At 45.7% G+C, this 16303-nt stretch overlaps 1 protein-coding gene across 3 annotated transcripts in view; it reads left to right on the top strand.

The window, feature by feature from the left end:
• POC5 (POC5 centriolar protein) overlaps positions 1–16303 on the top strand; it is a 1778414-nt gene that overhangs the window by 648931 nt on the left and 1113180 nt on the right. For all 3 annotated transcript variants that reach the window (XM_044063961.1, XM_044063962.1, XM_044063960.1), the window contains exon 6: positions 11423–11527. In XM_044063961.1, coding sequence (XP_043919896.1) covers positions 11423–11527 — 105 coding nt within the window. The remainder of the gene's footprint in view (positions 1–11422; positions 11528–16303) is intronic.

Raw genomic sequence — 16303 nt, 5'->3', positions numbered from 1 at the left:
ACTTCAGAAAAACAGGTCTATCTGACAAACTGCTTCAAACAGATGGCCACCAGAACCCAGCTATCTGCAAGAAAAATTCTGCAAGCCCTAGGGTTCATGGCCTCATGTATTCTAATTCCATATGCAAGACTGCATATGAGGAAACTTCAGTGGTACTTAAAAAGTCTTTGGTGCCAGCATTATCAGGACCTGGAAACAGTCATTCCAATCATAATTTGTCTAAGGGCAGAGTTCCTTTAGTGGGCAGAAGCATGCAACCACAACAAGGGACTTCTTTTTACTCAACCCCTCGCCACCCAAACCCTGACAACAGATGCATCAGTCTATGCATAGGTGGCTCACATAACAGGCAAATGCATTCAGGGCCACTGGAGCCAGCCCAGATTCTCCTGCACATCAATCAAAAAGAGATGCTAGCTGTACAGAATGCTCTGACAGCCTTCAAATACCTAATCCTTCCAGGACAACTGCTTATAAAAACAGACAACGCCACAATTATGTGGTACATAAACAAGCAGGGGGAAACCCTTTCTTACCCACTCTGCAGGTTAGCCATGGCCCTGTGGAACACAGCTTTGAGCAACCAAGTGCATCTACAAGCTCAATTCCTGGAAGGCAAACAAAATTCACTGTCAGATGACTTGAGCAGAAATCTCCTAGACCCACATGAGTGGAAATTTGAGCCCAACACCTTCAACCTTCTGATCCAGAGGTGTGGGACACCGGAGGTGGACCTATTTGCCTCCCCTGAGAACCACCGGTTGAGCAAATTCTGCACCAGGAACCCTCACAGAATGGCCTTGGAAGGTGGATGCCCTTTCCTTTCAATGGGAAAACCTCTCAATTTATGCCTTTCCCCCTCTGCCCCTCCTCTCAAAAGTACTACTCAAGATAAAACAGGACAGGCCAAGGGCAATTCTTATTGCCCCAGACTGGCCATGCCAGCACTGGTACCCACTCTTGCGCAGTCTGACAACAGTGCCACCCTGACACCTTCAGCAGACTTCCACCCTGCTGTCACAGCAGGGACAGGTTTTGCATCCCCAATTGCAATCCCTAAACCTTGCAGCCTGGCTTATCCCCTGACAACTCCACCAGCAACTCTCAGCAAACAGGTGCTGGACATTATTCTTGAAGCCAGAAGGCCTAGTACTAGAAAATCCTATGCTGAAAAGTGGAAAAGATATTGTTCTTGGAATCCGTCTCAAGGGAAGGACACAGTAGTGCCCTCCTAACCTCTAATCCTGGATTACCTAGCAGAGCTACTCCACAGAGGCCTATCCTTCTCTTCCATTAAGATTCATGCCTTTGCCATCTCAGCTTATTATAATACTGAGTCACCTCTATTTTCTCACCCTCTCATCAAACAGTTCCTTAGAGGGGCTAACAACTTAAGGCCCCCTAGGAGAGCACCCACCCCTGCCTGGGACTTTAACTTTGTACTGGAGAAGCTCATGCTTCCCCCTTTTGAACATGCAGCTTCAGCAGAGATAAAATTCCTCTCTTGGAAAACAGCCTTGCTTTTAACCATAACTTCAGCAAGAAGAGTGTCTGAGTTGCAGGCACGAATGCCTGTGGAATCCTTCATTATTTTCCATGCTGACAGAGTTTCCCTCAGGACTAACCCATCCTTTATGCCGAAGGTGGTGTCCAGTGTGGATCTAAACCAATCCATCCATTTGCCAACCTTCTTCCCTACAATAAGGGGGAAAGGATCCTGCACTCCTTGGATGTGCACAGACAGCTCAGGTTCTACCTTGACAGGACTAAACCTTTCAGAAAATCTGACCAGCTGCTAGTCAGCTTTGCTACAGGGGCAGAGGGTAAGGCCATTTCAAAGCAAACTATTTCCAAATGGATAGCACACTCTATCCATTTCTGCTACAAGCACCATGGAAACACAACCCCACAGGGAATCAGACCACATTCCACTAGGGCTACTTCTACCTCTATAGCACTTCTCAGGGGGGGCCCTACCAGGGACATTCTGGAAGCTGCAACCTGGAGTTCTGTACACACCTTCACCAAGCATTACCACTTACCAATCATTTCTAAATCCAGAGCTGGATTTGTTACAGCAGTCTTGCAAGGCCTATTAGCCAGCCCTAACATTTCTTGACTGCCTCCACCTTTCCTCAGCTTTGAGAATCAACCCAAGTGTAATGACTGCAACAGTGAAACACAAAGAACATAGTACAGTTGTGTACATTTACCATAAATGTAGATGTTCAAGTGTATTCGCTGTTGCAGTCCTGGTTTCCCTCTCTCCAGCCTCCTGGCTTTCTCTGTCTTTCTACCTCTCCTCTCTATGGCCATTCCTAATGGCATTGGTATTTACTTTTTACTGGTGGTGTTCCCCACCATATACTAGCTTCCTATTTTGGGGGCTCCTGACATTTGGAGCAAGAGAAATTGATGTAATGGCGTCTGCTGCCTGTTTTATACCCCTGATGTCATGGAAGATGCGACAGCATCCGATGCAAAAATCCTAAGAGACTGGTATTTGGGCTGACTGAGGGCTGTCTGCAGGCAGATAACCCAAGTGTGATGAACTGCAACAGTGAATACGCTCAAACATCTACATTTATGGTAATTGTACACAACTGTACTTTCTTACCATCACATTCCATCTGTATTTTCCATCTTCATTCATTACATCTCACCCTCCTTCCCCCTCCAAGGGGCATCTGGGGAATTGGATTGGTCCAAATCCCACTTTAGGGAACTTGTTCAGAAAAAGCCTCTGCTTTCCTTATCACAGGCAAACTCACTCTGAGGTAACAGGGAGAGGGCCAGTATGGGTAGAAGCTTAGCTCAAGACTTTTGCCACTCCTGTAGCTCGGATGTGGTCTCGCTCTTGGCTGTGGCTAAATACCCTTTTTCTTCTTATATCAGAGAAGTTTTTTGCAAAAAGCTATTTTAATAGCTATTGTGTGTGTTCTTGACTGTATTGTGGAAAAGTTGTGTTTTCCTTATTGCCTATTCTGTGGTATCCCACTAGCGGTTTCCAACGGGCTAGGCCCGTTTCGTTTAGAGGGCCTAGTCTGTCCCCTTGCTTTCCTTATGTGCTAAAGTCTTCCCTTGGACTAAAACCATTTAAATTAGAGGAATTAGTCCTCCCCCCTTGTATTTGTGTCTAAGGATCGTTTAAGTTAGAGATCTTTGTGGTGTTCTGTCTGTTTGGCTTGTTCCCGCGCTTGTGGCTAATTTTCAGTTAGTTACTTGCTGTTGGTTAACTATGTCCAAAGATGTTAAGGAGCATAAGCCCTCGGGTTTCAAGAAGTGCTCCAAGTGCAGTTATAAAATGTCCATCACTGATGGACACTCTGTGTACTGTCTGGGAGCGATTCATCTCCAAGAATCGTGTAGTTTCTGTCATGCCTTTAGCCCGCGTGTTCTTCAGGAAAGGAAGAACAAATTGATTTGGAAGGGACTTCTGAAACCCTCCTTTGAGGAGGGTCTGGAGAGTGCTTCCAGCTTTAAGGCAAAATCTTCCAAAGCAAAAAAGCGATCTCCAGCTCCATCAGTCCCCTCGGAGCCACCGGAGAAAATAGCCTTCATCGACATCCTCGGCTCCATTGTCCCCGGGGCCGCAGGAAGTGTCAGTGGTTAAGGAACCTGCTTCGGCTCCAATTTTCTTGGAAACTGTTCAGAGCTGGTCACCTAGCATTAGGCTGGTATCCACTCTTCGCAGGCCCCCTTCAGAGAGGAGGTCTTGATCTCCTTCCCTATCCTCCAAATCTTTCAGAACCTTATCAGATGTGGACGTCAATAGAGTAGTGCCGAGACTTCTTCAGTCACCAATACTGGCTAAATTGTTCTCGGCTCTGACCCAGTCGGCTCTGGAGCCAGTCCCTCAACCTACATCGATACTTCCTCCTCCGGGCACATCTCAGCTTTCGGAGCCGGAGTGCTCGGCTCTGTGTGATGTCCCTAGGTTGGTTCCGACGGCCCTTCCTGGCTTATCGGTTCCGACGTCAACTCCGACCCCGTCGGCGCTGTCCACAGGGTTCAGGACTCCAGTTTCATTGGTCAGACCCGAGGGAGAGGCTTCGGGACACCTCTCGGTTCCTAGTGCCCCTCTCGGTGCTTCGGCATGGGGAAGCCTGACTCCTGTCTTGGCTTCGGAGGCTGGTAATTGTTCAGATCGGGAGGACCAGCCTTTGAGGCCATGCGGAGCATGCTGGCCAGGTCATCAGTGGCATACGGGTCGGTCACTCTGTCCCCTACAACACCGGTGCAGGTCTCTGATCACCATCTATCTCTGGACAGCAGAGCCCCAAGGCCTCAGGGTAACCCACGAGTGGTCCCCATATTTCTGAGGACCCCTCAGTTTTTGCCTGAGGAGCCACCCAGAAAGAAAATGTGCAAGAGGAAGCACATAGATTCCCAGGATGAGTCTCTCACATCAGACACCAACCTTGAGGAATCGGAGGGGGTCCCCTAAGTCATCCTCTGAGGATGTTTCTTTCTCTGATATTCTAGAGATTTTGAAGCAAAGAGGTGACCGGCCATCCAAACCCCCTCCGAAGAAAAGTCAGTCTTCATGAAGGCCTTTAGTGCTCAGCCCTCTGCCTCCTGGGTATCTCCACCCTTCTAGATTTGGTTTGTCGAAGGGTGTGGGAATTCCCTGACTCTGTGGAACCAGTCCTCAGGAGACGCAATAAATTTTTGTCTGCTCCTCCTGATAAGGAATTTCTATCCAAGGGAGTCCCTGTGGATGCCATGGTGGTGGCAGCTGCCACCTAGAAGGAATTAGCTGAGACTTCTTCCATCGTCCATCCCCCTAACAAGGAGTCTAGGACTATGGACCGGTACGGGAAGCATACTTTTTCTTCAGCAACCTTTACCTTATGGTCACTGAATTACTTATCACACTTTACAAGGCTCCAGAGAGATCTCCTAAAGAAGCTTGGAGATACTCTCATGGGTAACGTTTCTGAAGCGGTGGCCCAGAAGGTCAACGCTCAGATGTCTACCCTCAATTCTATTGCAAACTCCTCCATGAGGCTAATCTCCTACGCAGCCGAGGGAGCGAGTAAGGCAGCAAGTTCAGGAGTTGCTTTTAGGAGGCAGGCCTGGATGCACCTTTGTCATTTCGCGGAGGCCTTCAAGTCTTCATTCACCAACGCCCCATTTGATGGTTCCTCTTTGTTCGGAACCAAGGTGAAAGACACTCTCACTAGGTGCGAACAGGAGAGAAAAACTCTGTCTGCCATAGGAGTCCATTTTTCCCTTCCCTCTAGGCCTTATCCCAAGGCCCAAAGGGGTGGCAAAATGTGGTTCAAAAAATCACAGAGGTTTTTTCCCAGTGCACAAGGTGAGCCCCCCTCCAGAGGCAGGGGAGGGGGTGGTTATTCAGGAAGACGCCGCCCTAGAGGCAGAGGAGGCCCTCGCAACTTGGGAGACCGCTATTCCTTTCGTGGTTCTCCCTACCGCCGCTCCTGATGGGAGGCCCAACTGTGCGTTTCCGGAGCCAGTCGGGGGGTCGAATCTCATTATACCTGGAGGCCTGGCAAGATATCACCCAGGACCAATGGGTTCTATGAATAATTTCCAGAGAATATGTCATTTCCTTTTCATCAAATCCCCCTCCAATCAAGAAAATCCCGGATGTTCCATCCAGTCAAAGGGATTACGCAGCTTCAGCAGTTTCAAAGCTGCTAGAAAAAGGAGCCATCCAACATGTCCCCTCAGACCAGATCGGATTAGGGACTTACTCCAGATTCTTTTTGGTGCAGAAAAGGACAGGGGACCTGAGACCCATTTTGGATCTCAGCCGATTGAACACCCATGTGCAAAAGTCCAAGTTCCGAATGGTCACATTGCAGTCTATTCTCTCATTGTTGGGAAAAGAAGTGTGGATGTGCTCCATCGACCTCAAGGATGCTTACTACCACATAAAGATGGACAGGGCATCCAAAAGTCACCTACGCTTCCGGCTGGGTGCCAGTCACTTTCAGTTTTGAGCCCTGCCCTTTGGTCTCACCACAGCCCCCAGGGTGTTTACCAAATGCATGGCAGTGGTGACTGCTCACTTGAGACGTCAGGGATTCCAAGTGTTTCCGTACCTGGATGACTGGCTCCTTACTGCCACCACCAGGCATCTACTACTTCAGACCAGGGATGCTATTATCAACCTATGTCAACAGTTGGGCATCACATTGAACTGGGAAAAATCTGCCTTGTTGCCCTCACAGCGTGTCACTTTTATAGGCGCCGAATTAGACACCGTCCTCATGCAGGCGTTTCTACCACAGGAAAGAATCAGAGTCCTACAACAACAGGTGTATGTCTTGCTCCCTCTGAGAAGAGTGAAGGCAAGATGGGTCTTCCAGTTGTTGGGGACAATAGCTGCTACGATTATGTTAGTCCCTCTGGCAAGGTTAAATATGAAGCTCCGTCAGTGGCTACTCTTCGTCCAGTCGTCTCTTCAATGTTTTCCACTTTCTCACCCTATTCTACTCAGACAGGTGCAAACAGGATCTCAGTTGGTGGCTTCGCACCGACAACCTCAGTGTGGGAAAGCCCTTCGTTCCTGCGTCCCCAGTTGCCACGGTGACCACGGATGCCTCCCAGATGGGGTGGGGGGGCATTATCTAGGCAGGACAGTCCAAGGCACATGAAATGCATCTGCATATCAATGTCCTGGAGATGAGAGCTGTGCTACTAGCGTTGCAAGCACTTCAGAGTTTTCTTCCTCTCGGGACTATTGCAATCCACTCAGACAATATGTCAGTGGTGTGGTATCTGAACAAGCAGGGAGGAACCAAGTCATATCCCCTTTGCAGAGACGCCATGCGAGTGTGGCAGTGGGCAGTGTCTTCCCAACATTTTTCTGGTAGCAATGCACATTACGGGGAAGTCCAATGTGATCACAGACAGGCTAAGCAGAGCTATTCTGATGCCTTACAAGTGGTCCCTGAACTGTCAAGTTGCTGAGCAGATCTTCCGCATGTGGGGTTAGCCTTGCTGCAACCTTTTTGCCAGCTGCCTCAATGCCAAATGCAGCAGCTACTGCACCCTGATCCCCCTCAGGGGGAGTCACCCAGGGACGCTGTAGTCCACGATTGGCCCTCCGGTCTACTATATGCCTTCCCTCCGGTTCCCTTGCTGTCAAAGGTTATTCAGAAAGCGCAATCCTTGGGAAGCAAAATGATTTTGATTGCCCCATACTGGCCTCATCAAATTTGGTTCCCCTTTCTCCATCCCTATCTCATGGATGGTCCTTGGATTCTGGACCCACAACCAGACATACTGACTTACATGTCAGGGCAGCTCCATCCCTCTCTTCGGACCTTCCGGGTGACAGCCTGGCTACTCCACTTCCATCATTAGTTAGGCTTCACCAATTTTCGCTGGAGGTGGTTCATATTCTATCTTCCTCTCATAAGCCTTCGACCAGGAAGATTTATTACAGCAAATGAAAGAGGTTTTCAATCTGGGCACATGCCAAAAAGATTGACCCTTACACAGCTCCAATTTCGTCTGTATTGGAGTTCCTGTCTATGCTTTTTAACCAGGGTTTGGCGGTCACAACCATTAAAGTCCAGTTAGCGGTGATTTCTACCTTTCATGTCAGATGAACCTAGTCTAAAGGCACATAGAATCTGTATGGCTTTCCTGAAGGGCACTTTGTTGCTTCGTCCTCCGGTCTCGGAACCTGTTATGCCTTGGGACTTAAACTTTGTTCTACAGGGTCTTACTTCACCCCCCTTTGAGCCTGCAGCCACTTGTGATTTAAAATTCTTAACTTGGAAGACTGTCTTTTTGGTAGCCATCACGTCAGCCAGACGCATTTCGGAGTTTCAAGCTTTATCAATCAAACCCCCTTATTTGATTGTTCATAAGGACAGGGTTTCTCTCAGACCGAATCCCTCCTTTCTTCCCAAAGTAGCATCAGTTAGTAACCTTAACCAATTTATTGAATTGCCAGTGTGTTTTCCTCAGTTCTCAAACAAGGCAGAATTCAAATTTCATCAATTGGATGTGCACAGACAATTACGTTTTTATTTGCACAGAATGAAGGACCTCAGAAAATCTGATCAGTTTTTGTTTCATTTTCGGAAAACAGAATTGGGTCTCCTGTTTCCAAAGTCACGTTGTCCAGGTGGATTTCCAGTTGTATTTCTTTCATTTATACCTCAGGGGGAAAAGATTTACCATTCCGGGTAAAGGCTCACTCTACCCGGTCTGTATCTACATCTACAGCTTTTCAGGCCAGATTGTCTATGGATGATATTTGTGCTGCGGCTACTTGGGCATCTCCTCACACCTTTGTTACTCATTACAAGTTAGATGTGGTATCTTGGGGCAGGTCTTCCTTTGGTTCCACAGTGCTCAGTAGTATTTTCCACTGAGCCTCCCAGGATTTGGGTGCTGGGGACGCTGTCCCACGTTTACGAATGTAGGCGAGATTGGACTACATAATATCAAGAAGTTATGTACTCACCATAGCGTTCAATGTATGTAGTCCATCTCGCTTCACATTCTTACTTACCCCCCCCTCCTTCCCCCGTCTTGGAGGATCTGGAGGTTAGGCCTGGTTTCAGAGTTCCCTTCATTTTTGGTTTGTTTTTCCTTTCCTTAGGTGGTGTTATGCATGGAGAATGAGTGCTGGTGCTCGCAGCAAACTAGATCTGGGGATAGAGAGCAGTGCAGCATTGGATACCATCTCAGCCCAGCCAATAGAAAGACTTTGAGCTAAAACGTATGGCCGAGTCGGTGCCGACATTCGGCTCCAAACCCATGGGTAAGAATGTGAGGCAAGATGGACTACATACATCGAATGTTATGGTGAGTACATAACTTCTTGATTTATGCTAAGGGTCCACCAGAGTGGTTTATTTTTGCCAGTAATCATAGGTTTGACTCTGACAGATACTGCCTCCTCCTCCAAGTAGTTGTGAATGTGGCTGTACAGTGCTTTTGTGTACAGCTCAGAATAGGCCTTGATGTCCTTTGGGTCTTGAGGGGCTTGGAAGTTTAATAAGCAGTCCCTTAGTTTAAGATAATTGGCCTTAGCAAAGTTCTTAACAGATTTGGAGTTGAATGGAGATTCTGGGTTAGTTTTAATACTAAAGGAGATCATTTTGGGGTTGGATCTTATCAATGAGGAGTTAATGCATGGGGAGGAAGCAGCATTCCCGCCATGTTCCTGAGTAGTAGGTCTAGGAAATTTGTACCGCTAGTTGGGTGTTTGTGTTAACAAAGTCCAGAAACCTCTGAGCAAGTGAATTATGGGTTGTATAAGACTCCCAGTCTATGGAGGGCTAGTTGAAGTCACCCACAAGTATGGTATTAGGCTGACTGTTAAGAGTTGTCAGTAGATTTAGGTAAGAGGTGTAGTTTTCCAGACTAATGTTAGGGGATGTGCACCTAGCAAGGACATGATAGTGGGTCACACCTATGGTTAATTGGGCATGGAGCAGCTCAAGCGAGTCATGTTTGACCAGTCAAGCAGTGTGCTTGTCCTTTATAAACACTGGCTGGCACACCACCTCCCTTTGTTTTATCCTGAACTGAGGGGGATTGAAATGTATAAAAGGCAAGTAATCTCTGTGGTATCCCCGAAGTCTCAAAACAAAAAAACTAAAGTGTAGTGGGTCCAAAAACAAAACAGTGTAAGAAACTTCTCTGTGTGGAAGATTTTCAGTCCATATATTTCTAGTTAATCACTGTATATTAATCAGATCACACAATAGTAGTAGAAGTAGCGAACTTAAACTCATCTTAAGTCAAAACAAAACAAAAAATAATAATAGAAAATATATAATTGTACAGCATTACTAAGTATTTGAAAGTAATCCAAGCAAGGCAGGCAGCCTGTTTCCAGTTGAAAATCCTTTAAGTACACTAGTAATGCTGTACAATTATATATTTTCTATTATTTTTTGTTTTGTTTTGACTTGACGAGTTTGTTCGCTACTTCTACTACTATTGTCTGATCTGATTAATATACAGTGATTAACCAAAAATATATGGACTGAAAATCTTCCACACAGAGAAGTTTCTTACACTGTTTTGAAATGTATAAAAGGCATACCTCACAACTGTCCAGATTTTTGCCTCATAATTTTGGTCTGTTTTTCATAAAATGTGTTGTTTTCTGGCAAATCAATGGAATGGTCTGAGGATTGAAGTCACTTAATTACATACGTTTGAGTTTCAAACTTCAGATCCTTCAGAAAATGTATGTTAAGACAAAACCTGTTACTGAAGAAACTTTCTGTGTTTAAGAGCAATATTTAAATCTTGTCCCTATTTTTAGGCCTTTGTCCCCCCATTTTGTCCGGCTTTGTCCAGATTTCTTGCACTAAGAGGTTGAGAGGTGTGATGAAAGGCATTATAACCTTTATAGCCAGGGTGCGTTCCATGATTTTGAGTCCTATCTCTGTGACTATGCATATGTCTGCATTCTGCAGGGTGAAGAGAGGTTCCAGGGAATGCAGTTTTTCTTATTTTAAACTCCTAGCATTGAGTAGTAGTTAATACAGTTAGGTAGTCATGAGTGATTTTTGTTATGTTGGAGGGTTTAACAACTTTGCACGGCCTAAAAACTGCACTATGGGGATGAAAACAATTTTTGCCACTATCCAGAAACCAAGTGCAAACCATCTCTGGCAAGGCATCATGGTTTGTCAAACGTGTCTCCCAAGGCTGACAGATATTGGATCTCCTTGTTGTGACATTAGAAACTAAGCCAGTTGTTGAAATCAATCTTTTTTTTTTTTTGCTGGTACTGTGGCATCATCATTGGTGAAGGTAGGCTGCTATTCATGGCTAGATTCATCCCACATGGGACACGTACTCAAAGAGTTCCATCTCTCTTCATATAGTCCAGTGAGGTATGTTTTAGGTTATTTACGCCCACATGGGATTGTGAGTGTCATACTGGCTGCCTGGGTCAAAGATGGTTTGTGGTGGTCCACTACAGTTTGATGTTAACATTTGCTGAGATAGTCCTAGTTACCTGTAAATACATTCTTATCTTAAAGAAGCCTGCTACAGAGCATAGCCTGGAAAATCCACTGTTACTGTGAGTACTTCCCATAGCTTTCATTTCCTTCGTAAATACTGCTCAGGATTAGATATGGTAGCATTTGTGGCAATGTGGGTAATGAGAGAGGTCAAACTTAAAAGAAGTTTGACTAAGACTTTCCTAGGGGTACTGTTTAAATGTAGATGTTAGTACGAGTCCCAGTGGTTGCAAGTTGATAATCAACTGCTGTTACTTAGAATTTTTAAATGTGCATTGATGTAGAAAGTGAAGTTTTGTACTTGGCTGGTGGTGTTTCTACTCCTAAAAAATGTTACAAGTGGATTATTTTGTTTAAAGTTGAGTTATTTTTAGGTGCTTGCTTAAAGAGTGGCTGCTTAGAAAATTGAGTTATACTGCTATTTATGAATTGTTTCATTTAAGGTCATTTCAACTCTAACTCACGGAATACAGAAACAAAAGGAAAAAGTTGAGTTGATGAGGACATTCACACACTGGAGGATGCAGCACTTTAATGCCAGACAAGAGGTAAATAGAGATCATGAACATTATAATTGTTACAATGTGAACACTGTAAAAGTAACTGTGGCAGGAATTAGATAAGAAACTGAGTAGAGTTTCTGTTCTTTTCTAAGTGCTAAATTGCATGAGTACAGGTACGTGTTTCCTTTCAGGAAATAAAACATATTATGTAAAGGGGTTGCTCTGACATTTCTATCCTTGATTTTTGAGCACTTGACTCAAATGCTGAGAGCCTTGCAGGCTGCAGATGCCAGTAGTAAGACTGTGTCTAAATATCCACACCTACTGGCAAACCGAACTGTTAAGGTGTGATGGAGCACTACCCTTTGAACTGAAGACTGGAATAGTTAGAACTGTAGGTAGTGCTATTCCACTGCTCACTTGGTTTCATATGTCTGAAACTGAGTGACAACATTTAGTTTAACAGTTTTGGTCTCAGCTTTAGTTCTGCTTCTGTTATTCCAATAGATAGCCACCTGAGGTCAGCTGCAGCATATGCTTCACAAATAGGTATGGCAAACTTTAGCTCTGGCAACTAAATACAAGTTTAGCAGACAGTGATTTTCACTGGGAGAGCCAAGGTTTGCTGGGTAAAATGTTTCTATTGGAGTGCTGTAAATCTTTATAATACATTTTTTCATTATTAGTTCATCGTTGCCATTTTTATTTATTTTGAGTTTTGCAGCCATGTTTTGTACTACCTCTGAAGTCAGAGACTCAGAGTAAAGAGAGAAGTGAGTTTTTCTTTTATCTGAAGAAAATGCATTATGTTCTTCGTGTTTCACTGTTGCAGTCATCACACTTTGGTTATCTGCCTGCAGGTAGCCCTCAGTCGGCCCGAATACCAGAGTCTTGGGATTTCTGCATTGGATGCTGTCGCCTCTTCCATGACATCAGGTCGTCAGGGGTATAAAAATGCAGCCAACACCATTACATCAGCTTTTCTTGCTGTGCGGGAACCCAAAGCAAAAGCAGTTCGCAAGTGCTGGTTGGCTGCTTCCTGAAATTTTCGTTTTTCAAGTTTCAAACCTGAAGTCTTCTAAAGATAAGTACCCCATTGGGGATCGTTTTTTCATTTTCCAACCGATGTCAGAAAAAGTTAACAGTTGTCTTGCCTGTGGAAAGCAAATACCTCACAGAGATTTTCATTCTTACTGCGTCACCTACTTAGGCCCAGACCACGATGTTCGTCTCTGTCTGTTTTGTGCCTTGTTTAATGCTCAAACTATTCATCATCAGGCTATCTTTGTTGCTAAATTCTTTCACTCTCGTTCTCCGTATTCCGAAATGGCTTCGATAAGCCACCCGACTACCGATCTTCCGAAAAAAATGTAAGGATAAAGAGAGAGACAGACCACATAGGTCCAAAACTGCCAACAATGCTTTCATTAAGCTAGTCACCAGTCCGCCAGTGCTCAGTGAGGAGCCTTCACAGCCCCTGATATCTGCTTCTACAGATTCGCAGGCCTCTTCTGAGACCCATTCGGAGTCCAGTATGCCGCGAGATGCCTCTTCGACTATGGAACCTCTGGATGTCTCTACCTTGGATGAGTCCGGAGCCACTGTGCAGGCACAGGCTTCTGAGGGTGTATTCAGACCTTCCAATGTTCTATTAAACTGACTACTTCGTTTCTGACTAAAACTACAGAGTTTTTCAGCCGCAGAGTTCGCACTACGCCTAGGAAACTGATGACCAAAGCGCATCCTCAAGCTCACATGCCACAGAAACAAATGCTTAGAATGGCTGAAGACCTTATTACTTTAATTAGGGGAAGCCAGCCTTCCCCCTCTAAAAGACAAAGAATTGATTTTTCTTCTGATTCTTCAGATCATGAGTCTGATGACTGTGTTCCCTCTGATTACCAGGACATACCCTTATCTACCTATGAGGATTCAGATGCAGAGGATTCCATTCCCTCTGCCTCCCCTCATGAGGACTTTTCTTTCAGTGAAACCTTGCATACCTTAAGAGGGCATTTCTGATGGGAATGCCAGAACTACCCACAGTCCAAAAAGAATTTTTAGACTTGCCTCAGCACAGGCCTCTAGCTATATACCCCCTGTCCTGGATATTGTTGATGATGTCTTCATGAAATCCAGTCTTACCCCTGATACTTTTCCCCAGCTCCTAGAAAGCCTGGCAGGTACTACAGAGTACCTGACTCTCACAACTTTCTTTTTAAAAATCCCACTGCGGATCCGCAGACCATTTCCCAGGAACCTAAAGGTATTAAGGATACTACAGCCAAAAACCCTACCCCTTCGGACAGGGATTCTAGGGCTTTAGATGGAGTAAGAAGGTATATACCTCTGCAACTCTTACCATCAGGGCTTTAAATTGCCATTTTCACGTGTTGAAGTACCAGCAGCATATTATGGAACTAATTAAACAAAAAATGTTGTTGATTCCTGATTGTGCAGAAAATGAAGATTTACAAGAGGTAATGCATTCTGCAAACCAAGTTAGAAAACATACTTTGCAGTGTGGATGTTCATCGTGCATACAGCTGCAGTCATAACAGATGGGTTTTCCTGCCGTCAGGCGGGTCCTCGGTCGGCCGAATTCCAAAGTCTAGGTCCGGCGTCGATTGTCGTCGCTTCCTCCCTGATGTCAGTGCGGCAGGGGTATAAAAGAACCAGCCGACACCATTTTCTCCAGTCTTTCTTGCCGCGCGGTGCCCGAAGCAGAAGCAGTTCGCAAGTGCCGGTCGGTCAGCTCCTGAGATTGCGAATATTTTGCAACCGAAGTCTTCTTGAAAGCTAAGTACCCCGTTGGGGAAACTTTTCTTGCCTCAGACCGATGTCAGACAAAGTTAATAATTGTATTTCATGTGGGAAGCAAATACCGCATAAGGATTTTCATTCCCTCTGCATTCCTTTCTTAGGCCCAGACCACGACGTCTCGGCCTGTCGTTTTTGTGCTACATTCAACAAACGCACCATTAAGCGTTGGGGCGGAGTTCGCCCAGCACTATTTTGGCAAAAAATGTAACTACATTATGTCGTCGGATACTCCGACTCCAGTTTTGACTAAGACGCAAAGATAAGGACCGACATACGAGGTCCACAGCCTCTACCGACACCACGCCAAAGCCGACTGCAGGTGATCCGGTTCTCAGCGAGGTGCCTACGCAGCCCCTGACTACCGACGACACTTCACTGGCGGTGTCTACTGTGCCCGAGGTCGCAGGCTCTTCGTCCCACACCCCGACTACAGATACCGAAGCCACTCTTGGCGGTGAAACTCAGAGTTTAGACAGGTCTGCCACCTCTCAAGGTGTCTTCAGGCCTTCCTCTTCTTTTTCCATCAAGGCTTTCACTAAGTCTAAAACAGCCATGCATACTAAAAAAGCTCCACAGGGCCCTTCTCAAGGCCCCATGCCTAAAAAGCAGATGCTCAAAATGGCATAGGATTTAATTACTCTTATCAGGGGTTCTCAATCCCCCCCCCCGGACAAAAGGCCCAGAGTAGAAGAAGAATCCCCCTCCTCGGACCAGGCCTCCATTATCTCAGAACATTCTGATGACCAGGAACATTCATACTCTCCTTTTGAAGATTCTGATGCAGAGGAGTCCATTCCCTCTGTCTCCCCCCCTGAGGATTACTCTTTTGGGGAAACCTTGCATACCTTGAGGGAACACTTCCACTGGGAAGGCCAAGAGTACTCAGATTCCAAGAAAAGGCTTAGGGATTTTCTCTTGCTCCCTCAACACAGGCCCCTGGCTATACCTCCTGTCTTCAACATCCTAGATGATGTGTACTCGGAGGCCTGCCTCAACCCAGACTCTTTACCTCCAGCCCCAGTCAAGCCTGACAGGTATTACCGGGTTCCTGACTCACACCAATTCCTATACAAAAGCCATGCGGCTGACCCAGAAACTATCTCACAGGGCCCCAAGGGAATTAAGGCCTCCACTGTTAAAAATCCTCTACCTTCAGAGAGGGATTCCAGAGCTTTAGAAAGGTGGTGGGAAAAGGTATACACCTTGGCCACCTTAACCATGAGGGCATTAAACTGCCAGTTCCATATGTTAAAGTACCAACAGTTTCTGTTATCACAGTTGAAGCAAAATGTCACAACCTGACCAACCAGACTTGAAGGAGTTGCAGGATTTGATACATAGTGCAGAACAAGTGGGTAAACATACCTTGCAATGTGGTTTTGATGCTTTAGAGGCCTCATGTAGAGCTGCTGTTACAGGATCAGTCATACGTAGACATGCCTGGCTCCTCAAAGAGCAAACCTTACCAGATCATGTCAAAGCTAAATTACTAGATGCCCCTCTGCAAAAGGATGTATTATTTGGTGTTAAAGCTGAAGAGGTATTAAAGAAAATGGAGGAAAAGGCTAAATCAATGCAAACAGTGAAAGATTTCTTGCAGGTACAACCGCCACGTTTCAGTAGAAATTGGCCTTCCAAAAATTGGTCCTTTCCAGCCACGGACAGACCCCAAAGAGGTAGATACAGGCGCCCGAGGGGCAGAGGGCAATCTCAAGGATCATTTAGAGGCAGACAATGGCAAGCACCTACACAAAGAGGTGGTGAGGATAGTTCACAGCCATTCAGAAAACAGATCCAATGACTTTCCCCTTTGCATGCCAAGCAAGGCTCAAATGGCAGCACCTTTAGGAGGAAAACTGGCATTATTTTCAAAAAACTGGCATACTGTCACAAAAGACAAATGGATCCTGGACATTATAGACAGAGGCTACAGATTCCATTTTCACACCCTTCCAAAAATGAGAGGCATGCCAAACCTGCCACACAATCAAAGGGCAG

The sequence above is a fragment of the Protopterus annectens genome, chromosome 2.part2 (genome assembly GCF_019279795.1).
Source record: "Protopterus annectens isolate FY-2018-M chromosome 2.part2, PAN1.0, whole genome shotgun sequence".
In the NCBI taxonomy this organism is placed as follows: domain Eukaryota; kingdom Metazoa; phylum Chordata; order Ceratodontiformes; family Protopteridae; genus Protopterus; species Protopterus annectens.
This window is presented reverse-complemented; position numbering and strand designations above follow the sequence as displayed.